The sequence below is a fragment of the Sceloporus occidentalis genome, unplaced genomic scaffold (assembly GCF_023333645.1).
Source record: "Sceloporus occidentalis isolate IW3139 unplaced genomic scaffold, rSceOcc1.0.p SCAF_7, whole genome shotgun sequence".
NCBI lineage: Eukaryota > Metazoa > Chordata > Lepidosauria > Squamata > Phrynosomatidae > Sceloporus > Sceloporus occidentalis.
The window spans coordinates 28797103-28824192 of record NW_028316987.1 but is presented as its reverse complement, the minus strand read 5'-3'; the positions used below and the strand labels follow the sequence as shown (position 1 = coordinate 28824192).

General features: G+C 38.7%; 1 protein-coding gene across 2 annotated transcripts in view; it reads left to right on the top strand.

Annotated features, from left to right (window-relative positions):
- Positions 1 to 27090, top strand: part of ADCY1 (adenylate cyclase 1) — a 406316-nt gene that overhangs the window by 229004 nt on the left and 150222 nt on the right. For both annotated transcript variants that reach the window (XM_089532497.1, XM_089532496.1), the window contains one exon: positions 19765 to 19892. In XM_089532497.1, the coding sequence (XP_089388623.1) occupies positions 19765 to 19892 (128 nt within the window). The remainder of the gene's footprint in view (positions 1 to 19764; positions 19893 to 27090) is intronic.

The following is a 27090-nucleotide window of genomic DNA, read 5'->3' as shown; positions in this document are numbered from 1 at the left end:
AGGGCATCAATAGAATCTCCGTCAGCTCCAACCATAAATCCCTCTAAGGCTTCTTGGAACCTTTTGGGGTCCATCTGCCTTCGAGAACAGACCATTCTAATAGGTCCTCCATGCCCAGGGGGGAGTTTGGTGGTTGCCTTCAGTCACACCTTGACTAGGAAATGGCCCGTCCATGACAGAGCAGAGGTTGCCAGAACCTCTGCCCACAGACTTCCCTGAGCCGTACTAATGACCACATCAAGCATATTACCTGCACAATTTGTTGGACACGAGACTAATTGGGAGAGGCCCATGGCAGTCATGGAAGCCATGAACTCCTGAGCTGCACCTGTTAGTTCTTGTGAGCCAGCCTCGAAGGCGATGTTGACGTCCACCAGCACAAGAAGTCTGGGAGACTCCAACACCAGCTGTGTCAGCTCGGCCAGGGAGTCTGTTAGGCCACGGGGTGGACAGTAGACCAACAGGATCCCCAGACTGTCCCTAGCCTTCAGGGTCAGGTAAATACATTCAATGTGGTCTATTTTCCAGACAGGTTCCCTAGTCAAGGTGAGAGTACTTTTATGGACTAAGGCAACCCCTCCCCCCCACCCACAATCTCTGACCTGCTCCTTGACAGTATACCCGGCTGGCAGGGCCTGGGCCCAGATTGCATTACTCTCGGCCCCCAGCCAGGTTTCTGTGATGCAAGCCAGGTTGGGGTTGTTTTCCTCTAAAAGATCTTGAATTATGTGGGCTTTGTTCTTAATCGACCTGGCATTGCATAGGAGCAGAGAAAGAGATTGTGGTACGGTTGGTCTGACCTTTGGTTCTCTAGGGTTAGCAGGGTGGGCGGAAGGCAGCATAGGTATTAAGCATCGATCCTGCCTTCCCTTATGCTTCAATTCCACCATCCTACCACTATATCTCCCCACAACATCTATAGGAGCTCCTTGAGCAGAATCCCAGTTGTCATAACACCCCCCTTCCCAATTACACCCTCCTTGAGCAGAGCTTATCCCCTCCATCCTAAACAATGATAGCACTGATAGAAGGAGGAGAATCTGTGAAGAACTCATTACCTCTGATGCTATCCCTTATTCCCAAAAACATGAAACCACCCCACTACAAAGCACTACATCTGCAGTAGCGATGTTCCAGTGCAGGAGTGCTGTATAGCTGCACAGCTCTGCAGCCCTCCACACAGTTTCTGGGGTCAGAACAAGGGGCTTTATGGTGTGCCGCTCCCACCAACACACACCCCTGTCGTCCTCACAGGTGTTCCAAGCACTGCTGAAGGTTGCCAACTTACACAAGTAGCGATGTTCCGGTACAGGAGTAATGTGTAGCTGCACAGCTCTGCAGTCCTCCATTTTTTCCTCTTATTACTTGGGCTGACATTTAGAATACAAGAGCTAGGTTACACCTAGACTCTGGGGAAAGAAATAGGACATTGTTTGGGATATTTTGATTGTCTACAAGACAGAAAATTTAAGACTTAAGACTTAAAGACTTAACTAAAGACCCAAAACTGGCTGTAGATGCATGCTTAGAGACTTTGCTTATTGGGAAGTTTTTGTGTTTGAATAAACTCACCATAGCTTGATGAAACAATCCCAGGTGGACTGAATGAAGACCTAATAGACTCTAGCTAATGAGCAGTTGTCAAATTACAGACAGCTAAAAGTACTTGTTTAAGAAAACTGATTACAAAGATTAACGACCCATTTCCTTTAACAAGAAAGCAAAGAAAAGGAAGAAAAGTGATACTTAACTCTGTTTGCTCTATTGGCAACAATGGACACTAGAGCAAAGAAAGCAATGAACTGGTCTCAACAGAATCAACAGCATCAAAGGAGAGGGTCAACAGATTTGGCGATTAAACATCCAGACATTAGCGCAATTATTTTGCAGGAGTTACGGGACTTCAAAAGAAGTTTTAAAGTAGAGATAAGGGAAGAGCTGAAAGACTCAGGGGAAGAAATCAGAATAGATATACAGAAAGAAAAAAGTGGTCTGGCAGAAAAACTGGATAACTATGAAATATCAGAAGTAAAAAAAGAAACAAAGGAAACAACTATTAAAACAACAGCTTTAAATAAAAAAATTGAAGAGCTTGAAAGATTTCAAAATCAAGAAGATCAGATTTTGTTGACACAAGAAAAAAGAACCAGAGAGAGATCCAACAAGGTCAGAGGAGTGCCAGAAATGGAAGCAGAAAGATTGGAATAAAGGATTATTCCCGCATTCACAGATTATTTGGACATTTCTGCGGATTTGATGGACATTCAAATCGATAAGTTATTCAAAATAAATTCCAAAATAGCCAAAGAAAAGAACTTACCTCATGATATAGCTATTTTTTTTTAGTGGAACGAGGATTAAAGAAAGAATTATACAAAAGAAGTACAATGCAAGATTGATTATTGATGATATTGAAGTGGACATTTTTAGAGACCTCCCATTACAAATTTTGAAACAGCATCAACAATATAGATTCTTAACTACCCTGTTACAAAAAAAACCATCAATTACAGATGGGGAAAGACAGAAGGAATTATTTTTATGTTTAGACAAAAAAGGTTCAAAATTAACTCCATAGACAAAGCAAAGGATTTCTATAAGAAAATCCTACAACAACAAGATTTGGAAGAGCCAGAAGACATCTATCAGACAACGGGTAGACAAAGGCAATTCAGACCATCAAAAAAAGATGAAAAGAAGAGAGGAGAATCAAAGAATAATGCCTTGCATGATTCTCTGGACTCAGCAAAGAAATATGAATTATGTGAAGGGGGGGCATCTCGGAGACCTCTCAACGAAGCAGAGGGAAAAATAAACATCCTGGGACTAGAATGCTGAGTTCTTACTTTGACCTGTGACTATACAGTACTGTATAACAGTAAGTTATTTATATCCTCTCCCCCCCCCCCCGTTTTTACAATTTCTTTCTGTTAAAAGGGGATAACACTATCAAATATGATTAAGATAGTATCATTGAATGTTAAAGGTTTAAATCGGGGGGGACGGACCTGAAAGCAAGTATTTCATTTATTAGAAAAAAGACACTATGGTATTGTTAGTTTACAAGAAATAAAGATAAGGACAGGAGACCAAAAATTTATTAGGAACCCTAGGTTGGGTCATTGTTTTGAAGCTTCCTCAGTTAAAAGGAGAAGGGGGGTAGCAACCTTCGTGAGTAAAAATCTTTCATAGTTTTTTTGTAGGTTTTTCAGGCTATGTGGCCATGTGCTAGAAGAGTTTCTCCCTGACGTTTCACCAGCATCTGTGCCTGGCATCTTGAAGACGCCAGCCACAGATGCTGGCAAAACGTCAGGGAGAAACTCTTCTAGAACATGGCCACATAGACCAAAAAACCCACAAAAAAGTATGGATGCCGGCCATGAAAGCCTTCGACTTCACAAAAATCTTTCATCTAGAGAAAATAAAAAAGATCCTGGAGGAAGGTATTTGATAGTGGAAAACTATATGTAGTTCAGTTATAATTTTAGTGAATGTATATGGACCTTTAGACAAAAAAGATGTCTTCTGCCAGAACTTAAATTAAGAATTAATGCTATGGAATCAGGTTCCAGGAAATTATATTGAACCCTCTTTGCTTTGTATCTAGTCAGTTGCATCTGCTAGAAAATGGTTTGCAGCGCTAACATTGTTCTTTGACTAATGTCCTTGTTAGGCCTATGGTGCTCTCCTGAGTTTGGGGGGGAGGACCTTGATACAGTGAAACTATCTTGCAGCTTTGACCTACCTAGGTGTGCCTCATTTTGCATTCGATAGTCTGTATGTTTGTTCTTATTTTCTTGTTTGTCAGATCATAAATGGATGTTATTTGAATATGTAATGAAAGGTGAGTTTATATTATTCTGATTGTTCCACCTCCTTCTACTCCAGTTATAATTTCTAAATTGCTTTTCCCTCTTTCTTTGTAATAGAGGAGGTGGAGGGAAGACTGAATGTTCTTTTGCAGATATCATTGCTCTGCCTGGTTTGGACTCACAAAGATAACCCTCCATATCTCCAGGGTTACAATGCATTTGTAAAGTTTATTTTGTGGCTCTTTGAGTTCAAATAGAAAGCCTCTGTTGGTAAATATGTGTAATAGAGACCCGAATTCACGCTACATATCAAGATCCTGAAATGTCAATTCTATACTGCCTCTTTGTCCATGTTGGGACAGATGTTTGTAGAATACACCATTACTTAAATCCAAAGGGGCCCCCAGGGTAGACTGAATTTCTGCTAAATGTACTTTTGCAGATATCATTGCTCCGCCTGGTTTAGACTCACAAAGATAACCCTCCACATTTCCAAGTTACAAAGCATTTAGCCAGCCAGCTCTAAAGAAATCTGACAAGTGGTGGTTTGGTGTCTTTCATTTCAATAGAACTGGCAGGAGAATCACAGATGGTGGACTTTAGCCTGCAAAATAACTATCTTTTGCCAGTACAAATTAATATGGACACAGGGAAGGTTTTTCCCCCCATGTATAAATGTCTACTGTTCCCCTACAAATGGCCGGCTACTGTCACCCATGGTATGGAATGATTTAATACTCCTGCTAGAACAGACGAATCAGAAATTTCCCAATGCCTCTCTTCTTATATGTGGGGATTTCAATGCCTGAATTAGTGTGGTGTCTATGGACCTCTAGAAAATAAAAGTAATTTCTATAATAAATTAAATGATTTGATACAAGATTTGAATTATGATTCTATGATTTTATGTTGAGATTGGAATGGAGTCATAGATCCAAGCTTAGATAGAAAGTCAGATAAAGAAATTAAAAAGAAGCAAGGACATTTACCTAAGTCTTTTTTATAGATGCTGAATGTACTGACATTGACAGATGCTTGGCAGGCTAAATATGATGAGGCGAGAGATTATACTTTCTTCTTGCCAGTTCATAATTCTTGGGTGAGACTATATATGTTTTTAGTCTCCACATTTATAAAAAATTAAATTCCTATGATAGACCAAAAATATGGTCAGGTCATAATCCTGTTTCTATGACTTTATACATGGGGGAAAAATAATTTTGATGGCAGTTAAACTCTAATCTCTTCAAAAATGAAAAAAAAAATACTGAGAAGAAAAGAATATATAAAGGTTTTTAGAAGTGAATTTAGATAAAGAAGTTAAAATAGATGTGGTATGGGAAGCTTCTAAAGCATTTATGAGGGATTTCTTTTTCAAAAAAACATCAGAAGTAAAAAAAAGAAATAATTAATAAATAAACTAATAGATGAAATTAAAGATAAGCAAAGGCAATTTATAATAAAGCCAAAATAAAAAAAGGTTAAAGATGAAATGAGATGTTTACAGAAACAATTGGATATGGTTTTTATAAAAGAGATGCAGAAAAAATAAGTTTTGCTATGCAGAGATTATTTTGAGTCAGTTAACAAACCAGGCGGAATGTTAGCATATAAACTGGGGGGGGGGGGGTGTGTGTGGAGCCTTTGATAACAAAGATTAAGGAAGGAGATAGGATTCATACTTCTCAAAAACAAATTAAATTTTTCAAAATTATTATTTAAATCTGTATAAGAAGAAACATATAGATCACCAAGATCTATCCGACTATTTAGATAAACATAATATTCCTAAATTTACAGAACAATAGAGAAAATAATAGAATAAAAGGATTGCCCTGCAAGAGGTGTTGGATGCCTTTCAGAGGAGTAATACAGGCAAAACCTCTGGCCCGGATGGATTGACGGCCGAGTATTACAAAAATTTGAAACAAGAAATTGAAGTACCATTAACAAGAATGATAAATGCAATTGTTGGTGGTAAGATTCCTAACTTGTGGACTCAGGTTAACCTTACTGTAATCCCTAATAAAACAGGGGAAATATTAGAACCAAGACAATTTATACCGATATCACTACTTAACAGTGACTACAAAATATTTGCCTCCATTGTGGCTGACTAGCTGAAAAAAAAAAATCCTTATATGCTGGATTCATGAAGACCAATCTGGCTTGTTGCCAGGTAGAAGAATAAAGGACAGTATTAGACATGTGGTTAATCTGATTAAGCTATATTAGAAAAAAAAATTATTAAAACGTTGCATTTATTTTTGAGGAAGCAGAAAAGGTGTTTGGTAACATCAACTGAGCTTTTCTGTTGACTTTATTACAAAAAAGTGGACTGGTAAGAATTCTGAAAAGTGGATGGAAGCTATTTATAGAGAACAAGTAGCAAATGTTTTAATAAATGGAAAACTAACTAAACCCTGTAATAACTATAGGGGGGGGGGGGAAGGCAAGGATGTCCCCTTTCACCACATTTATTTATTAGATCTTTAGAAATTTTGTTATTAACGACCTGAAAAAATAAGTCAATTGAAGGGGTTAGAGTAAGAGGACATGAGTTCAAAGTGAAAGTGTATGCAGATGATTTGATAATATCATTAGCCAACTCTTCACATAATATTGAAAAGCTCTTGAGGACAATAAATGAATAGAGTAAGGTCTCAAGACTTAATATTAAAAAGAACAAAACAAAGGTATTAACCATGAATTTGACAGAACCAGAAAAAAAAAGTTGGTTAGTAAATCAAGATTTCAAATACAAAAGATGGTTAAATATTTAGGAATATGTATTTCTACAGACAATATCAAATAGTTTAAAAATAATTATGAAAGAGTCTGCAAAGGCATTAAAATAGATATGGAAAGATGGGCAAAGATTGGTCTATCTTGGATGGATAAAATATTGTTATAAAAATGAATATACTCCCCAAAGTTCCCTTTTTATTTCAAAATTTACAAATCATTATAAGCGATGTACCTTTTACAAAATGGATAATAAGGCTATCTCTCTCATTCCTTCATCTTGGAAAAAAAACACGATTTAAAATGAAATTGCTACAAAATGAAATAGAGGAGGTATGGCTTTGTCAAACCTTAGATTATATTATTGTGCTTGTAGCCTTTATTGGATATTAGACTGGATACAAATTAAAAAGAAAAGCTTACTTCAACTCGAAGGATTTGAAAACCGATGCGGGTGGCATGCCTATATTGGCTACAAAAAAGATGTGGTACATAAAGATTTTAATAACCATGTAATAAAACGGGTGCTTCAGAGTCTGGAAAAAGATCAGCAAAAAAATGAAAGGAGACAATCCCAGGATCGATTTCAACTAATGAAGGGTGTTTTTTTTTTAGCAATGAACCTATGGGTAATGAAAGATGTGTAACATATAGAACCATAGAATCATAGAGTTGGAAGACACCGCAAGGGCCATCCAGTCCAAGCCCTTGCCATGCAGGAAATCTAAATCAAAGCATCCCCAACAGATGGCCATCCAGCCTCTGTTTAAAGACCTCCAAGGAAGTGGACTCCACTGCACTCCAAGGGAGTGTGTTCCACTGTTGAACAGCCCTTACTGTCAGGAAGTTCCTCTTAATGTTGAGCTGGAATCTCTTTTGCTGTAGCTTGCATCCATTGCTCTGGGTCCTCTTCTCTGGAGCAGTAGAAAACAAGCTCGCTCTCTCCTTCATGTGACATCCCTTCAAATATTTAAACAGAGCTATCATATCGCCTCTTAACCTTCTCTTCTCCAGGCTAAACATCCCCAGCTCCCTAAGACGTTCCTCATAGGGCATGGTTTCCAGACCCTTCACCATTTTCGTCGCCCTCCCTTGGACACAGTCCAGTTTCTCAAAAAACAAAACAAACAAAACAAACAAAAAAAAACAGGCTTCATTTATATACCGCTTCATACCGCCTAAGCAGTGTCTAAGCGGTTTACAACTGTAAGCTAATTTGCCCCCAACAATCTGGGTACTCATTTTAGTGACCTCCTCAGAAGGATGCAAGCCTGAGTCAAGCTTGAACCCTTTTGCTGGTCTTGAACTCGCAACCTTTAACCACAGCGCCACCAGGGCTCTCTTCTCAACATCCTTTTTAAATTGTGGTGCCCAGAACTGGACACAATATTCCAGGTGCAGCCTGATCAGAGCAGAATAGAGTGGCACTATTACTTCTCTTGATCTAGACACTATACTTCTATTGATGCAGCCTAAAATCGCATTGGCCTTGTTAGCTGCCGCATCGCCCTGTTGACTCATGTTCAACTTGTGGACTACTTGGACTCCTAGATCCCTTTCTCACGTAGTCTCGTTCGGCCACGTGTCACCCATCCTATATTTGTGCATTTCATTTTTCCGCCGTAAGTGAAGTACCTTACATTTCTCCCTGTTGAAATTCATTTTGTTAGCTTTGGCCCAGCTTTCTAATCTATTAAGGTCATTTTGAATTTTCATCCTGTCCTCTGGGGTATTAGCTACTATTCCTAATTTGGTGTCATCTGCAAATTTGATAATGATGCCCCCATTTCCTACAAGTTATTGATAAAGATGTTGAATAGTACTGGACCCAGGACAGAACCCTGTCACACCCCACTGGTCACTTCTCTCCAGGATGAAAAGGAGCCATTTTTGAGCACCCTTTGGGTTCGGCCAATCAAAATATTTCAAATCCAGTTACCTTGTCTAGCCCACATTTCACTAGCTTGTTTGCAAGAATGTCGTGGCGAACCCAGTCAGAGGCCTTACTGAAATCAAGATATACTATATCCACAAGCTGGTAATTTTATAAAAAAAAATATTATGGCTTTGCCTTCTAGATGTTCACAGACTCTCTGTTTAATGATCTGCTCTAGAATCTTTCCTGGTATTGATGTCAGACTAATTGGATGATAATTGTTGGGATCCTCTTTTTCCTCTTTTGGAAGATGGGGACAACGTTTGCCCTCCTCCAGTCTGCTGGGATCCTGTTCTCCTGTTCTCCAGGAGTTCTCAAATCTTATTGCCAATGGCTCTGATATTATATTAGCCAGTTCTTTTAATATTCTTGGATGTAGTTCATCTGGTCCAGGAGACTTATATTCATTTAGATTAACCAGGTATTCCTATACTATCTACTTACTTATTCTGTGCTGAAATTCCCCTATTCTGTCCTCTGCTCCATTTTCCTCAGGTTGAGCACCCTTTGTCTTTTCTGAGAACATTGAGGCAAAGAAGGTATTGAGTAATTCTGCCTTTTCTCTGTTAGCTTTTTGCTGTCTTCTCCATGCAGGGGCCCTACCATTTCCTTCTTCTTTTTGCTACGGACAAATCCAAAAAAGCCCTTTTTGTTGTTCTTAACCTCTCTAGCAAGCCTGCGTTCATTCTGTGCTTTAGCTTTTCTGACTTTAGCTAGCTATTTGTTTGAATTCCCCTTTGGTGATTTCTCCATTTTTCCATTTCTTATACATGTTCCATGTAAACCTTAGCTCAGTTGAACCTTAGTCATCCATCCTGGTTTCTTGAGACACCTTCCATTTTTTCTTCCTCATTGGAACTGTTTGAAATTGTGCCTTCAGTATCTCCCTTTTCAGACACTCCCATCCATCCTGACCTCCCTTCTCTTTTAGTATTCATGACCATGGGATGACCCCCAGTATTTCTTTAAGTTTACTAAAATCAGCTTTCCCAAAGTTTAGAATGTGTCTGACTATGCGTGGCTTCTCCTTTCCGCTGTATAACAAACTCCAGGAATACATGATGACTCCCACCTAAGGATCCCTCCACTTGCACTCCATTAACTAGGTCATCCCTGTTGGTTAGGATCATATCTAAAATAGCTGATCCCCTTGTTGCCTCTTCCACCTTTTGAACAATGAAATTGTCTCCAAGGCAAGTGAGGAATTTGCTAGACCTTGAGGATTTGGCTGAGTTTGACTTCCCGCAAATATCAGGATAGTTGAAGTCACCCATCACTACTACATCTCTCCTTTCTGAGTGTGTGGGTCATCTGTTCTAGAAAGACATCATCCAATTCCTCCCTCTGACTTGGGAATCTGTAGTAGACTCCCACAATACATCCCTGTTGTTTCCCTGCCCTTTAATTTTTATCCAGATGCTCTCCATCTAGCTTCCAGGATCAATGTCCTGGATCTCTTCATGGTGTAAATATCCCTGACATACAATGCTATTCCTCCTCCTTTCCCATTTGGCCTATTTCTCTTGAAAAGGTTATACCCCTGTATTCCTACATTCCAATCATGAGACTCATCCAACCAGGTTTTAATGATGCCTATTATATCATATTTGCTTTGTTGTGCTAGGAGTTGAATTTCATCTTGCTTATTTCCCATGCTCTGTGCATTAGTGTAGCGACATCACAGACCATAGGTCCTCTTTACTTGCTGCCTGTGCAAGTTTTTGTGCCTCCCACTTTTGGGTCCTTGCACTGTTTGTCCTTTCCCTCTATGACAGTTTGGCTATATTCTCCAGCCCTTTTGCATTCCAGAATACTGTCTCCCTCTCCCACATAACTCAGTTTAAAGCCCTCCTGACCAAATTCTTGAGACTATTGGCAAAAAAATTTCTGCCAACTGGCATGAGATGCAACCCATCCCTTGCCAGAAGTCCCTTCTCATGAAACCTCAGACCATGATCCAAAAATCCAAATTGTTCTTGGCAACACCATCTGCGGCACCACCCATGCTATTTTCTTCTCCCTTCCTAGACCATGCCTTTGACTGGGAGAAGTGATGAGATGACAACCTGTACATCCATCTCTTTCAACTTCCTACCCAAAGCCTCATAATCTCTTATGATATTCTGAAGGCTGTGCCTTGCAGTATCATTGGTCTCCACATGAAACAAAAGAAAGGGGTAATGATCAGTAGGCTTGACAAGTCTTGTCAGCCTCTCTATCACATCACAGATCTTTACCCCAGGGAGATAACACACCTCCCGAGACATCTTATCAGGCCCACAAACCAATGGTTCAGTACCTCTCAGCAAGGATTCCCCCACGACCATCACATGCCTCCTCTGAGGCTTAGCAACGGCTGTTCCCTTTGGTGGTACTCCAAGGGTCCCCTGATCTGTCCCTGAAGTCTGTCCCTGCTGCTGTTCCTCATCATCCTTCATAATAGAGAGAGATTCAAATTGATTCTGTAGCTGCAAGTTCATAGAATGATCCATGGTTTTCCTACTTCTGTGTGTGACATTCTTCCAACCATCTACTTCTGTTGAATGTGAAATGACTTCCTCCTCCCCATCAACCTCCTCTGTGTGTTTCCCATCCAAGATCCTTTGGTCTGTTCTATCAAGGGAAACCTCTTGCTCCCTAAGATGCTGAAGTGTAGCTACCTGGGCCTCCCACTGCTGTACTTTCTCTTCTAAGAAGGCTACCAACTTGCACTTAGTGCAGGTGAAGTTCCCCACACCTGTAGGCAAGAAGAAAAACATCCTAGGTGACTGCAGCAGGTCTTTCAGTGTTCATACTGAGAAATCTTAAGGAGGCACTGAAACAAGACTGTGGGCTTCTCCTGCTAAACACAAGTGTAAAGAACCCCTGCTGGCTTGGCCTTTGTCCCCAAGTTCTGTTAAAAAGCTCAATCACCTGGGACTATAGTTATGTAGAGAGCTCCTGGCAACTCCTTCCAGAGGTAAGTCTCTGACTCACTTCCTCTAAACTAGCCTTAAGGGGCTTCCTCACAAGCCCCTTAAGGAAAAAAGTTTAGTGCAAAATTGAAAATTTAAAGGAGCCCCTCTCCAACACTCTTCCCAGCCCCTCTTGTCCTCTGTACTTTAAAGCCTTCTTGACTATAAAAAAAAATCGAAGGAAAATTCAGTGCGCAATTCTGCTAGGAGCTATTTTGAATTATGCTTCTAGCTCCTCCTCTCAGTGACCCACAGAAATGGGTCACAATTTAAAAAGTATGAAAACTCACCCCAGCAAAATGAACACAGAGAACTAGCCTTCCGTTTTTCAAGAGAATGGTCTGGAAATCCTCTGCTCAGAGCTCTTTAGAATTAGGCTTCTAGCGCCTCCTCTCAGTGAGTGACCCACAGAAATGGATCACAATTTGAAAAGTTTGAAAACTCACCCCAGCAAAATGAACACAAAGAACTAGACTTCCCTTGATATTCTGATTAGGAATCAATAAAGTATAAGGCTAAAGGAGAAGGAGGAGTTAAGAGATGAGGGTATAACTGTAGTTGGTTTCTCTACACACAGATTAAATAAAGATTTAAGATAGGTGTTAAACTTAATGGTTTTGGAGAATGTGACAAAGATTTACAAATATAATACAACCAGAGAAAAATCATCATATAGCAAAATTTTACAAATTGCTATTAAAATATGAACAGGAAGATGAAAGAGTCAAAGACTGTATGACCAAATCAGCTCAAGATACAGGGCAAAATATCATGTTGGACTCCAATTATCATGTTGGGAACAAGTATGGAAGAGAGGTCAAAAATTTACATTGAAATCAAAGACAATGAAATCAATTTTTAGTTTGATGTTGTTAGTAATGTCGGATGTTTCTCATGACATTCTTGCAAACAAGCTTGTAAAATGTGGGATAGACAAGGTAACTGTTACATGGATTTATAACTGGTTGACCGGCCGAACCCAAAGGGTGCTCAACAATGGCTTCTTTTCATCCTGGAGAGAAGTGACCAGTGGGGTCCCACAGGGGTCTGTCCTTGGGCCAGTTTTATTCAACATCTATATCAATGACTTGGATGACAGAATTGGGAGCATACTTGTCAAATTTGCAGATGACACCAAATTAGGAGGAATAGCTAATACTCCAGAAGACAGGATCAAAATCCAAAATGACCTAAATAGACTAGAAAGCTGGGCCACAGCTAACAAAATGAACTTCAACAGAGAGAAATGTAAGGTACTGCACTTAGGGCAGAAAAATAAAATGCACAGATATAGGATGGGGGACACCTGGCTGAATGAGACTAGATGTGAAAGGGATCTAGGAGTCCAAGTAGACCACAAAGTTGAACATGAGTTGACAGTGCAAGGCAGCAGCTAAAAAGGCCAATGCGACTTTAGGCTTCATCAATAAAAGTATAGTGTCTAGATCAAGAGAAGTAATAGTGCCACTCTATTCTGCTCTGTTCAGGCCCCACCTGGAATATTGTGTCCAGTTCTGGGCACCACAATTCAAAAAGGACATTGAGAAACTGGAGTGTGTCCAGAGGAGGGCGAGTAAAATGGTGAAAGGTCTGGAAACCATGCCCTATGAGGAAAGACTCAGGGAGCTGGGGATGTTTAGCCTGGAGAAGAGAAGGTTAAGAGGTGATATGATAGCCCTGTTTAAATATTTGAAGGGATGTCATATTGAGGAGGGAGCAAGCTTGTTTTCTGCTGCTCCAGAGAACAGGACTTGGAACAATGGATGCAAGAGATTCCACCTCAACATTAGGAGGAACTTCCTGACAGTAAGGGCTGTTCAACTTGGAGTGTAGTGGAGTCTCCTTCTTTCAAGGTCTTTAAGCAGAGGCTGGATGGCCATCTGTCGGGGATGTTTTGATTGTGATTTCCTACATGGCAGGGGGTTGGACTGGATGGCCCTTGTGGTCTCTTCCAACTCGATGATTCTATGATTCTATGATTGTATGTTAGAATTTTGTTTTAGAAATGGTACCGTATATACTCAACTATAAGTTGAAAAAATTATGCCCCAGAATGGACTCCAAAATCATAGGTAGATTTATAGATGGGGCAATGAGTTTATGCTTATAAATTTCCTGAAATAATAAGTGCCCACCTTCCTCTGTAGCCTTGTAATGGCTGCCTGTTTGAAGCCCCGGCACACGCTCTCCTCCTCTCTCCCTCTGTGTGTGCGTGTGTCTTCATTTTCCCTCTCAGCCTTCCCATGCAGCCAGAGCTAACAAGCTGCTGCTGAATCAAAGGACACATACTCATTGTATGCCCTGGCCTGTCCCCCCATTTTGCCTGGAAATCCTGAGGTTGAAAGGCAAAGAGAGAGAAAGGTCTGTACTCCTTTTTTGCAATCCCTGATCCTTGGGGGTCCTTGGGGTGGAGAGCAGAGAAAGAGTGGGGTCTGTCCTCCTTTTTTTGTAAGCCCTGATCCTTGAGGGTCCTTGGGGAGGAGAGCAGAGAAAGAGTGGAGTCTGTCCTCCTTTTTTGCAAGCCCTGATCCTTGGAGGTCCTTGGGGTGGAAAGCAGAGAAAGAGAGGGGTTTGTCCTCCTTTTTTGCAAGCCCTGATCCTTGGGGGTCCTTGGGGTGGAGAGCAGAGAAAGAGTGGGGTCTGTCCTCCTTTTTTTTGTAAGCCCTGATCCTTGAGGGTCCTTGGGGAGGAGAGCAGAGAAAGAGTGGAGTCTGTCCTCCTTTTTTGCAAGCCCTGATCCTTGGAGGTCCTTGGGGTGGAAAGCAGAGAAAGAGAGGGGTTTGTCCTCCTTTTTTGCAAGCCCTGATCCTTGGGGGTCCTTGGGGTGGAGAGCAGAGAAAGAGTGCGGTCTGTCCTCCTTTTTTGCAAGCTATGAGGCTTGGAAGTCCTGGGATGAAAGGCAGAGAAAGAGTGGGATCTGTCCTCCTTTTTTTTTCATTATAAATGATTTTATTTATCTTCTTGTAATCATACAATTTTTCCATCCACCAGTATATGAACAATAAAGAAAAAAGAATACAAACAAAAATACAGATAATAATGTTGTTTAACAACTCATACAGCACAAAGAGAAAGAAAAAAAAACAAAGAATAAAAAAAAGAACAAAAAATTTATATAAGCAGTTGCTTTAACTTCTGTGTATGGTACCACTTATATTATTTAAAAAAAAAATTCTTGTAATTTGATAAACTTAAAACACTTTTATAACACCTTTATAACCATATATCTTTCTTGATGTCATATGATTTTTCCCAAAACTTTAGTACAGGATGAGAAGTCCCTAGCTTTTATTTGATCTTTATAAAAAAGATAAGCGTGCCAACCATATTTTAAGTCTATTCCCTCAAGGTCCAAAAGATCCATGTTTCCTAGTTTTATCCACTCTTTCATCCAGCACAATTTGCTAGGCCACATATATAATTTTAAGTCTGGCATCGCATATCCTCCTCTTTCTTTACTATCTTTCAACACATCCCATTTTATCCTTGGTTTCCCTCCCTTCCATATAAAGTTCTTCAGCCCCTTCTCCCATTGTTTTATTACTTCCCCCTTAATGACAATTGGCAGATTACTAAACAAAAATAATAGCTTAGGGAGGATAACCATTTTAATTAGCGCAATTCTACCTATAATTGATAAGTTTAAGTTGTTCCACTTTAATAAATCTTTCTGAATTTTCTTCCATTTTTCTTTGTAATTGTTTTCATATAGTCTCAAGTTATTATTCGTTAACCATATGCCCAAATATTTTACTTTCTTAATTATCTTACATCCTATCTTAGTTGCTATTTTCTCTTCATCCTTTTTCTCTACATTCTTGACTAACACTTTTGTTTTATCTTTATTGATCTTAAAACCTGCAAATCTTCCATATTCCTTTAAATCATGCATTAGATGTTCCTTTCCTTTAATAGGGTCTACCACTATTGCCACTGCAAAAGCCAATACTTTCCTTTCATTACCTTTAATTCTGATACCTTTGACTTTATCATTATTTCTAATAATATTCATTAAGAACTCCACAGTGCTTATAAATAACAATGGAGATAGGGGGCACCCCTGTCTAGTCCCTTTATTGATTTTGAATTTTTCTGATTTATAACCATTTATTTTCACTCACACAGATTGTTGTCTGTAAATTTGTTCGATGTACCCCAGAAACCCAGCTCCTATATTCATTCTTTTTAAAATTTCAGACATGAATTTCCATCTTAGATTATCGAACGCTTTTTCAGCGTCGATAAATAACAGAGCTAATTTTTTTCCTGTTCTTATTATAATAGTCTAAGATATTAAGAATAGTTCTTATATTGTCCTTTGCCTGCCGTCCAGGAAGAAAGCCACTTTGTTCTCTCTTAACTACCTTGTTTAAGACAATTTTAAATCTCTATGCAAGTATCACTGAGAAAATCTTATAATCCACATTTAAGAGGGATATTGGTCTATAATTTTGAACTAATAGTTTATCTTTACCCTCTTTTGGAATCAGAATGATTAGAGCTTCTTCCCATGATGCTGGTATTTTTTGATCTTTTATTGAATTAAACATCTTCTGCAGTGGCTCTACTAATTCCTCCTTAAATGTCTTGTAATATTTAGCTGTGTATCCATCCAGTCCCGGTGACTTTCCCTCTTTCAAATTCTTAATTGCCTGCAAAATCTCTTCCTTAGTGATAGGATTATTTAGTTTTTCTTTTTGTTCTTTAGATATTTTTTCTATTTTTCCCTTACCTAAAAAAGTTTCCATTCCTTTTATTAACTCTTCTGATATTTCCTCTTCCTTATAAAGGTTTTGATAATATTCCTTGAATGCTTTAATAATTACTTCCTGTGTATTTGTTACTGTTTCTCTATATTTGATTGCATCTATTATATTAGTTTTTTATCTCTCTTTATTTTTCTTGCTAACATTTTACTTATTTTATTTGCATATTCAAACTGTTTTTGTTTTGACTTCCTCAGTTCTAATGCAATTTCTTCTGTAATTTCTGACTGAAGTTCTTTCTGTAGCATTCTCATTTTATTAGCTAGTCGCTTGCTTTGGGGGTGACTGATTAGCTCATCTTCAGTTTTTTTTATTTCATTTTGTAACAGTTTATGTTTCCTATGGTTAGCTTTCCTTATTTCACTTGTTCTTTGTATTAATAAACCCCTTATCACTGCTTTACTCGTATCCCATGTCGTTTGTATCGGCATATTTCCAGTATCATTTTTCTCAAAAAAAAGATAATTTCTTGCCTCAGTTTTTTAACAAAGGTTTCATCTTTTAACATATTCTCATTTAATTTCCAATCAAACCCTCTTGATTGCCATCTCTGGACATATAGTTCGATAAGATTGTGATCTGATAAGAATCTAGGGGCAATCTCCATCTTTTCTACCCTAGTAAACAATTCTCTTGCTATCATGAACATATCTATTCTTGAATATGATAGATGACAATCAGAAAAGAAGGTAAATCCTCCTTTGTCCCCATACAACCTAGGCCAGACATCAATCAACTCTTGGTCCTCTATTAATTCTTTAGCCTTTTTTGGTAATTTCCCCTGATTATGGCTAATCTTCTTTTTCGATTTCCTGTCTCTAATTGGTTTGATGACCCCATTAAAATCTCCTACAACAATGACATTTCCTTTATTAAATTCTGTCAATTCTTTATTAAGAGATTGAAAAAAAGGGGTCTTCACATCCAGAGGAGCATAGATATTGGCTATATATAATTTCTTCCCCTCTATTAACACTTCCATAATTAACAGTCTTCCTTCTGAATCTTTATGTACAGTTTTTGCCTCATATTTTTTGTTAGTATATGTTGCTACACCTCTTTTGGTTTTCTTGTAACATGAATAGAAGAGGTTCCCTAATCTTAACTCCTTTAACAGTTTTGCATCTTTCTCTCTTATTTTGGTTTCCTGAATACACAAGATATTGAATTGGTTTTTCTCTAATAAATGAAATATTTGCTTTCTTTTCTTCCCATGATTTACTCCCTTTACGTTCCAGGAACCAATTTTTATTGACATGTTGCCTAAAAAGAGAGAGAAGGGAAAGAAGAGGGGGGAAAAAGAAAAGAAATACAGAAAGTGTTAAAACTAGATTCCCTGTCTAAGATCTGCGGCTCTTAATTAGCTGCTTGCTCTTCTTTTTTTTCTTCTATAGTATTTTTCTTATAAAAGTCTTGTGCCTTATCCACTGTATTTACAATATATCTCTTCTGCTTAAATGTCACTATTATGCCTTCTAACTTTTCCCATTTGTATTTAATGTATTTTTCCTGAAGTAAGTTCGTTAGAAATTTATATTCCTGCCTTTTCTTTAGGGTTTGAGTCGGCAAATCTTTATAGATATCAATTATAGTTTCCTCTATAAACAGTTTTTCTTTGAAATTCTGTTGTATTATTTCATCTCTAGTCCTTGAATTTGTAAATCATATCAAAATATCTCTTGGCACATTTCTTTCTTTCACTATCCTAGAGTTTACTCTGAATATTTTCTCTATCTGTGTATCCATATATTCTTCCGCCACATCTATATATTTTGCTAAACTTGCTACTACCTTCTCTAAAAGTTTATCTTCTGGATCTTCCGCCACATAGTTTTAAACATATCTATTTTCCTGAACAGAAATAATTTGCTCACTTTGCTTTAATTTTGTCTCTAAAATTGCTATCTGCATTTCCAAACTTTTGGTCTTTGCAGTTATTCCCCCTGTCTCTGTTTTAACTTCGTCTATTTCTTTATTGATTTTCTCAGTTTTTCTGCTCAGTGTTTCTATTTCCTTATGCAAATCTTTTTGTATTTCATTTCTAGTTTCCTTTAACTCCTCCTTTAATTCTTTTAGCTCCTCCTTTATTTCTTTTTTAAAGGATTGTTTAAATTCTCTCAATTCGTGTAATATTGTAGCACTGATCTCACTTTGCATACTAACTGGCTCAGACTCGTCACTTTGCAGACTACCCATCCTCTGTGCTTTGGAGATATTCTTTTTTCTAGGCATGCTCTACCTTGTAGCTATGCACTTGTTAAATTGCCTATGACACCAAGAAAGAAATTTAAGAAAAGAGAAAAGAAAAGAAAATCCAACGAATTGGAGTTGTGACCTGTTCCTAAAAGGAATATCTTAACACTATCGGGCTGCTCTTGAAGTCTTTCTACAGTATACTTCCCAGTAGATAATCGACAATACATATAGAGCCAGGTCAGAAAGTCCCAACGTAGCTCTTCTGAGCCCCCCAGGACCCCACTAAACCGCGTGTGAGTTGTGTCCTCTAGATCCCCAAGATCTAGCTGAATATAGTGTTAAGAATGGTATAGGGATTATATACCTATACCTAGTCTCCCCAGTTCGGTTGCTAAGAGTATCAGTTACCACATACAATCTAAAACATTTACAGCGACTACTCCTTTTCCCTGGTTTTAAATGTTACCACAGGAGGTAGGGAGCATTGGAGGCTTTGTAGCCTCAGCTGTTCCGGTCCTTCCTCCTTCTCCCTGCGCCGCCACCCAGAAGCGCTGCCGCCGCCGCCGAGAGAGGTGGGGAGCATTGGAGGCTTTGTAGCCTCAGCTGTTCCAGCCCTTCCTCCTTCTCCCTGCGCCACTGCCCAGAAGCCCTGTCCTCCTTTTTTGTAAGGGGAAGAGTGTGTGTGTGTGCCAAGGTTTGTTTCCCCTTTTCCATGCCGAGACGGATGCTTGGGAGATGTCCAGAGAGGGAGATATAGGGAGGGAAGTGGTGCTTTGTTTCCCCCTTTAGATCTTTTGTAACATCCTCCAGTGTTTGACCCTCAACCTATCCATGGGTCATATCAAAATCCATGATTTTGGATCCAAAAACTGCCCTCGACTTATACATGAGTGTTATTAATATTGACAATTTTTTGTCTACTGTTTATTATGTCATTGTTTTTATAGTTTGTGTTGTACATAGATCTGTGTGAGTAGGCTGAGTAATGGTTATTTTGTAATAATGTTTTTTTCTTTTATTGATCTAATAATGGTTATAAAAAAAGAACTTTCCACTTTAGTTCAGTCAAAGGCAAAGAGAATGAAAAGGTGGGGAAATGTTAGGCAAGGGGAATCAGATGAATATGCACATAGGCAGCTGACACTATAGACTAGTATTTTCCACTTCTTAGTAAATACATTTAGTATAAGGGTCTCCATTTCAATAGGAATTGAGCGTGAAAGTGTTAAGTCAAAGGCTGTACAGAAGAGATGGCTTGTTATAATTGCAGAAATATTATCAGATAACATATTGGTATGCACAAGTATACATATGTTGCCATTGTAAAATCTCTCTTCTCCCCGTTTTACTTAAAGGAAAACCATTGCAGAAGGATAAAAATCCTAGGAGATTGTTACTACTGTGTATCAGGACTGACTCAGCCCAAAACAGATCATGCACACTGCTGCGTTGAAATGGGATTGGATATGATTGACACTATCACGTAAGTTCTTTACATGGTTGCATGCTTCATAGGAAACAGAATCACCTCTTTTCACACAATGACTGTGTAATCAAGTGTCTGCTAGCACTATGACCTTTTGAACATTTTCCCTTACTTTGTTTATGCCATGATATATTTTTTAACACAGCATAATTTAGAAGAGCTTTTCTAATCCATTTACAGTTCTCTTTCTAACATGACCTTGTGAATAAGGGCAAGGAAGAAAGAACTGAAGAAACTCCAGGATGTTATCATTATCACGGTCCTGCAAACTTTATAATTCAAACAAAGTGAAATGCAACCCACTTGGAACTTGATAAATCTCATGCCTTTAGTGTTTGCCTGGGCAGCAGAAACTTGGTGGAAGGGACCATACTTGGCTAGTGGGTGTTTTCATCTTTGTGAGTCAGAAGTCTCATGGGCTTGCCAGTAGTATAATTTCTCATACCAATTGTCACTGAATATGTAATATGAAAAATTTATATTCTTCCCATTCTTAGGCATCCTTGCACTACCTCCTGCAGCTTCCAGGACTGTTCCTGCTATATAGGGAGGGAATTATTGATTTGCCATCTGAAGTAGTTATAGACTCCTCCCTCCATAACTATCATCCTCCAGCCTGCAAGGGAGTTGACCAGGCAGGCCCAGCTCCATCAGGGCTAGCCTGGAAGAAGAGACTCCTCCCTCCATAACTGTCATGTTCTGGCCTATGAGGGAGATGACCAGGCAGGCCCAGCTCCATCAGGGCTAGCCTGGAAGAAGAGACTCCTCCCTCCATAACTGTCACCTTCCGGCCTATGAGGGAGTTGACCAGGCAGACCCAGCTCCACCAGGGCTAGCCTGAAGAAGAAGAGCCCTCCCTCCAGTCCATCTGCCTTGGTCTCAGAGGGAGAGAAGAATGCTGGACCTGATCCACTCCCCCCCTCACCATTCCCTTCTCCTTTTGTGTATCTTTTTAGATTGTAAGCCTGAGGGCAGGGAACCGTCTATTATCCCCTCTGTTGTAAGCTGCCCGGATTCCTAGTGATTGGGCGGCATATAAATAAATCCTATTATTATTATTAGAATTCCTCCACAATAAACCCATGATCTTTTGACTGCATCATGTTTCTAGAACACAATTCAGAAAAAAACCCTCTTCATTCTTACCCTACTTCCGTGGTGCCCACTGGATTTTCCCTGATAAATTCTCATACAAATACGATGCCCAAGGTTGTCACTTATCACTAGAGTATGAGTGACTCAGAAAGCTTGTCTAGAGGGGAGACAAGATTGGGCAAACATGATTTTACATTGGCAGAGAGCAGCTGTGTTTAATGGAGAGGGGCATTTGTTGCATGGGGCCTGGATACACCTGTACAGGCACTGCTTCTCCTGATGCTATTTCATGAAACAAAGCATGGGACTGGGTCCATCAATGAAGTTACCTGAAACAAGCATAGCTAATCTCCACTCACTGGTTTTGTGGTGAAAATGGCAAGATGTTGGCTCTCTTTGAAGATAAATTCCCATCCACCTCCCATTCTGGTAAGAATGAACTAGCTGGACTTTGGAAGTGATGGAATATCTACCATGTAGTTCCCTTGAACCCAAGGCCCAAACAGACAGGCCAAAATAAAGCTGCTTTGAGTCACTTTGGAGGTATGCTGTTTAAATGACACACACATCTTAGGAGGCCAGAAGCTGCGCCAAACCTGCACTTCAGTCCTTAGGACCACTTTGTCGGGCCTTCGGCCCTCTTTGGACACATGCGTCATTGAAACAGCATACTTCCAGAGTGGCCCAAAGCAGCTTTATTTTGGCTTGTCTGTTTGGGCACCCAGTTTATAATTGCTATACCCAGCAACCTGGGTTTGTGAGCATTGTGCCTGAAGGTTAAAAGTAGTGGGATAGACTTTGTAATGAGCCATTCTGCTAGATAAATTTCACCTGTTAAGTTTTACAATTATGTGTTCATTCAAGGATAGGGATGCAAAGAAAATACACACATTTTCTTGTGCTCAACAACAGTGGTTGTCCTGACATATCTAGACATCCTGTTTTTTTTAAAAAAAGTAAGTCAGCAATGATGTGATAAGTTCACATTTCAGTATTTTTTGTGAAAATTTTGTTTCTCCTCCACAAAATAAACATATTTGTGCAAAAATATTTTGCATGAGTGAAATTCCAGTTATTGAAATATGTGCAAAAACTCTTAACAATCTTGTGCAGTGAGAAAACTTTTGAAATGCTTCTTTCTTGCATTCAAGAACAAAATAAGCAATGATTTACATATCTGTTCTGCATACATACAGGATGTTCTGTTAAAACACTTTTGATGTTGTTACACAGTGTGTGAGGTACCATGGCTACTTTTGGTGCCAGGATCACCTCCTTCAAATCGGTAGTCAGCAGCTTGTGAACTGGAGAAACACCTGTTGCTTTCTCAATGAGCAAAGAGACACTGTAATCGTCTCTCAGATGAGGCTTTTATTCATAGAAGAAGTTCCACTATGTACAACACTATATACATCGACACCATCCACCATCCACATCAGTAACAACCCACTCTGAGGCGCATACTGTCTCATTCTCCCTCAGTGACAGTTGAGAATTGACAGTTGACAGTTGCAGCAACATTCCAATGATGCACTGTTTAAACGCTGACACATTTAACTGCCACTCGAGCTGTAAATGACTTGTACAACAGCTCCACCTATTGGCCACATCTATGTCATTTTCTCAGACCTGTTTACCATGGTCCTGACATGTTCCACTAATGAACCCTCTATACTATTACCAGACAATGATATAACTGGACAGAATGAAGTGGCAGGCCGAAGGATGATCGTTATTATGGAGGGAGGGCTCTTCTTCTTCAGGCTAGCCCTGATGGAGCTGGGCCTGCCTGTTCACTCCCTCACAGGCTGGTGGATGACAGTTATCATGGAGGGAGGGCTCTCTATCTTCAGACTAGCCCTGGTGGAGCAGGGCCTGCCTGTTCACTCGCTTGCAGGCCGAAGGACGACAGTTATCATGGAGGGAGGGCTCTCTTTCTTCAAGCTAGCCCTGATGGAGCTGGGCCTGCCTGTTCACTCCCTCGCAGGTGGAAGGATAACAGTTATCATGGAGGGAGGGCTCTCTATCTTCAGGCTAGCCCTGATGGAGCTGGGCCTGCCTGTTCACTCCCTCACAGGCAGAAGGATAGCAGTTATCATGGAGGAAGGGCTCTCTTTCTTCAGGTTAGCCCTGGAGGATCTGGTCCTGCCTGTTCACTCCTTCACAGGCAGAAGGATGACAGTTATCACGGAAGAAGGGCTCTTCTTCTTCAGGCTAGCTGTGATGGAGCTGGGCCTGTCTGTTCACTCCCTCACAGGCCAAAGGATGACAGTTATCATGGAAGGGAGACTCTCTTTCTTCAGGCTAGCTCTGGTGGAGCTGGGCCTTTCCATGCTGTGCTTTAGAAAGTATAAGACATATTTCAGATATCCTTGAATTGGGATGTTGAACTTTGCAATATTTACGCTTCAAATAACCAAAAGAGAGTGTGGAATTGTGCTTTTAAAATACTAAAACTTGCAATGAGATCTGAATAATATTTTACTTTCAGCCACTCATGATTTCTTAATTCAAATAGGCCCTCTAGTGGCAAAACAGCTTTTATCACCTAAATATAACAGTAATTCAAACAAGAGGAAGTTAAATTGTAAATTTAATCTTCTGGATAAACCAAACCACTTTTTAAAAGTTACTAATAACAAATACCCTGAAAGGAAAATTAATCATAATTTGACCTTAAAGCCCTTTAAAAGCAGGTGCTGGAACACAGATCAAAAACACTCCAAATCAAATTTATATTTAGAACAAGGTTCAGTTCTTGTTTCAGACAGAGGTCTACTGTAAAGAAGGCCATCACAATTACTTTCCCACAGTAATACAATAACCAAGGACAGTAATACAATAACCATATCCATCTGATATCTACCTGGAGAATTATATCTTAGACCATAATGCCCTTTCTTTTCATAAGTGGAGTACACAGCAGCCTCACTGACTAACTCCTCCCTCCCAAAATCAAACCAGCCTGGCAATTTTATCCTGGAATATTGCAGGCTGGAATTCACACAAGGCAGCAGTTTGTTTTTTAAATCATTGTCATCTTATGACATTATATGCATACAAGAGACATGGATAACTGAAAAGAAAGTGGAAGAGCTGACAATTCCAGGTCATAACATTTGGTTTCTTCCTGCCACTTATATAGAACTTAAAGGTAGACCTGTAGAAGATTTGGCGATTTTTGCTTGTCTAAAATGGGGAGCCCAATTGGAGTGTATTAATATCATAGGGAAACCTCCAGCCTTTGTCCCTAAAATTGCAACAGAAAATAAAGTTAGCTTAATTGTGGTGAATGTATATATTCCCACAAGACACTCAAAGTATTATAAGGCTTTCCTTTGGGGCCCCCTCACCACTCTGGTAGAAAGTTTAGAAGAGGCTTACCTGCAGGCTGTCATAATGATACTTGAGGACCTTAACACAAGAATAGATAACATTCAGTAAATGTGGGCTATTATTAGAATAGAAGCAGATGATTACTATTTCTCCCCCCCCCCCCCAACAAAAAAAAGTTCTAGAGATTCCCTTATAAATGTGAATGGTATATTTTGACAAAGTTCTTCTATAAAATCATCTATCGAATTATCAGTGGAAGTTGACCAGGAGATATGAACTGAGACTTCACCTATCTGTCATCAAGAGTTTCCAGTTTTATATATTACATCTGCCTTTCTGTATTCCATCTAGTCAGAATAGCTAGCTTCATAGTGGTACCCTCTGGAAATAGATCATCAGCTTATATCTGCTTACTTAAAACTGATCCCTGGCAGCTTCCATTTAAATCAGAATGATCCACCAACCCAGATCGAAATTAATAGCTTCAAGAGATCTCAAGCTATGTGATGACTAAACTGATCAAATGATATCCTCCCTCCTAAATACCAATCCCTGTAAGCAGTGGATAAATCAGATTTTGTGTTTAAGTTATGAATAACTGCAGATGCTAAATATGTTTAGGTCATAAACTGAAACTATTAGATCCAAGACAGAGATTCCAGTAGGCAAGCAGTTGCACAATTCTTTGCAGCTGCCATTGCAAATCGTAAAAAGTTTGTTAAACAGATGTAATATGTTATAATATAATCTCAAAATCTGTATAGATGGCTTGATTTAATGGTAAAATTTGTAAATGAGGCTGTATGGCCGTATTTTACTATACCATCAAACTAACCTAGTTGGGGACCAAAGTCTAATTACCCCAACCAGTTGTATCTGGTTAATGGCACTTTATAGTTTAACTCTTGCTTAAACAAAAGATATGACTGTAGTTTTGAACTAATATGTCTTAAATATAATACTCTGTAACACAATATAATAGAATTATTTATGAAGTAACAATAACATTATTGTGTGTTTACCTAATCATACAGTCCTATCCTTACTTTTTATAAACTATAATTTGTTTATACACTCCAATCTGCCTGTACATGAGCCTATGTTATAAAATTAAGTTATGTCTTAAATTGGAATTTTGTAGTTGTGCTGACCTAATGGCTATAATAAAGTTTTGTTGTTATATGTCAACAATAAATTCCACTCCAAAGAGGTTTTTTTCAGATTCTGTAGGTAGATATGTAGGGGTCCAATCAGACATTTTGGAGAAAACACTCTGTTAATTGGAATATATGCCTCAAATGACAATAAGCACTCTTTTTTTTTAAAGAAATAAAAAATAAAAATTTGGAAGTTGATTTTGTTTCTCTAATTTTGTTGGGAGATTTCAATAGGGTGATAGACCCTCAATTAGATAGATGTTAATAAATAAAAATCAATAAATCACAAGGTAAACTTCCTACCTCCTTTTTTGAGATTTTGGATTGCTTTTTGTTAGTGGACATGTGGAGAAGTATTTACAATAATTCGCAAGACTTACCTTTTACTCAGAAGTACATCAGTCATGGGCTCGCATAGACATGATTTTAATTTCAAACTCACTAATCCCTAAAGTAGTAGACTTAAATATTAAAACTAATTGGACTTTGGATCACTCCTCCTTAGAGTTGATCCTCAAAACAAGGAGAAAAATTTGGAATTGGAAACTAAATAAATTCTTATTGCAAAACAAAGAGGTTAGCGAAAAAGCAGAGGAACAATTAAAAATTTATTTTGACTTTAATACTTCAAGGGTAGCCAAATTAGAGAACATTTGGGAAGCATTCAAAGTAGTGATGTGTGGATTCTTCATCAATATTGGTTCTGCATGGCAAAGAAAGAAAGAAAGAATGTTAACAATGTTACAAAGTGACTTAGGCAAGAAATCAAAACAATTTAAGACAGATCCTGCAAACAATATAATTTTAAATTAAATAAAGTCGATACGAAGACAATTTTCTGTAATTTTGACAGAGGATCTCAGTAAAAAAAATGAAATTTTGGAAACAAAAATGCTTCACTTGGAATAACAAATCAGGTGAAGTATTAGCTCAGTTATTGAAAAATAGGAAAGAATCCAGACAAATCACTAAAATTCAATGCAAAGATCTACTGTATACTAAACAGGAATATATTAAATACTTAACTCTCAATTTTTTGGAAATCGTTTTAAGAACAATTTGATTGACAAAGATTTGATTAAAAAATACCTGGAAGATATAGAATTAATACCCATATCTGAGGACCAAAAGGAAAAGTTAAATAAACCAATCTTACGTCAAGAGGTTAAAGATGTCATAAATTTTGCTAAATCTGGGGAAATGCCAGGTATGGATGGCCTCCCCAGCTCATATTACAAAGCATTTGAAAAACAACTGTCTGCTCCACTTTGTGTTAGTATGAATAATATTCTCATAGGCCAAATACCAAATTCTTGGCTTGAAGCAAAAATTATCCTAATACCAAATGAAGGGAAAGACTCGACTGATCTAATCTTTGCCCCATCTCACTTCTTAATAATAATTACAAATTACTGGCAGCTATCTTAGCCAATAGACTAAAAAAAGTGTTATCCTTATGGATAGGACCTGACCAAAAAGTTTTTCAGCCAGGAAGATATATTAAAGATAACATTAGACATATATTAAACCTTACTGAAATTCACATTAAAAAAAAAAAGGACAAAACATCGGCCATGATATTTCTGGACCTTCAAAAGACCTTTGAT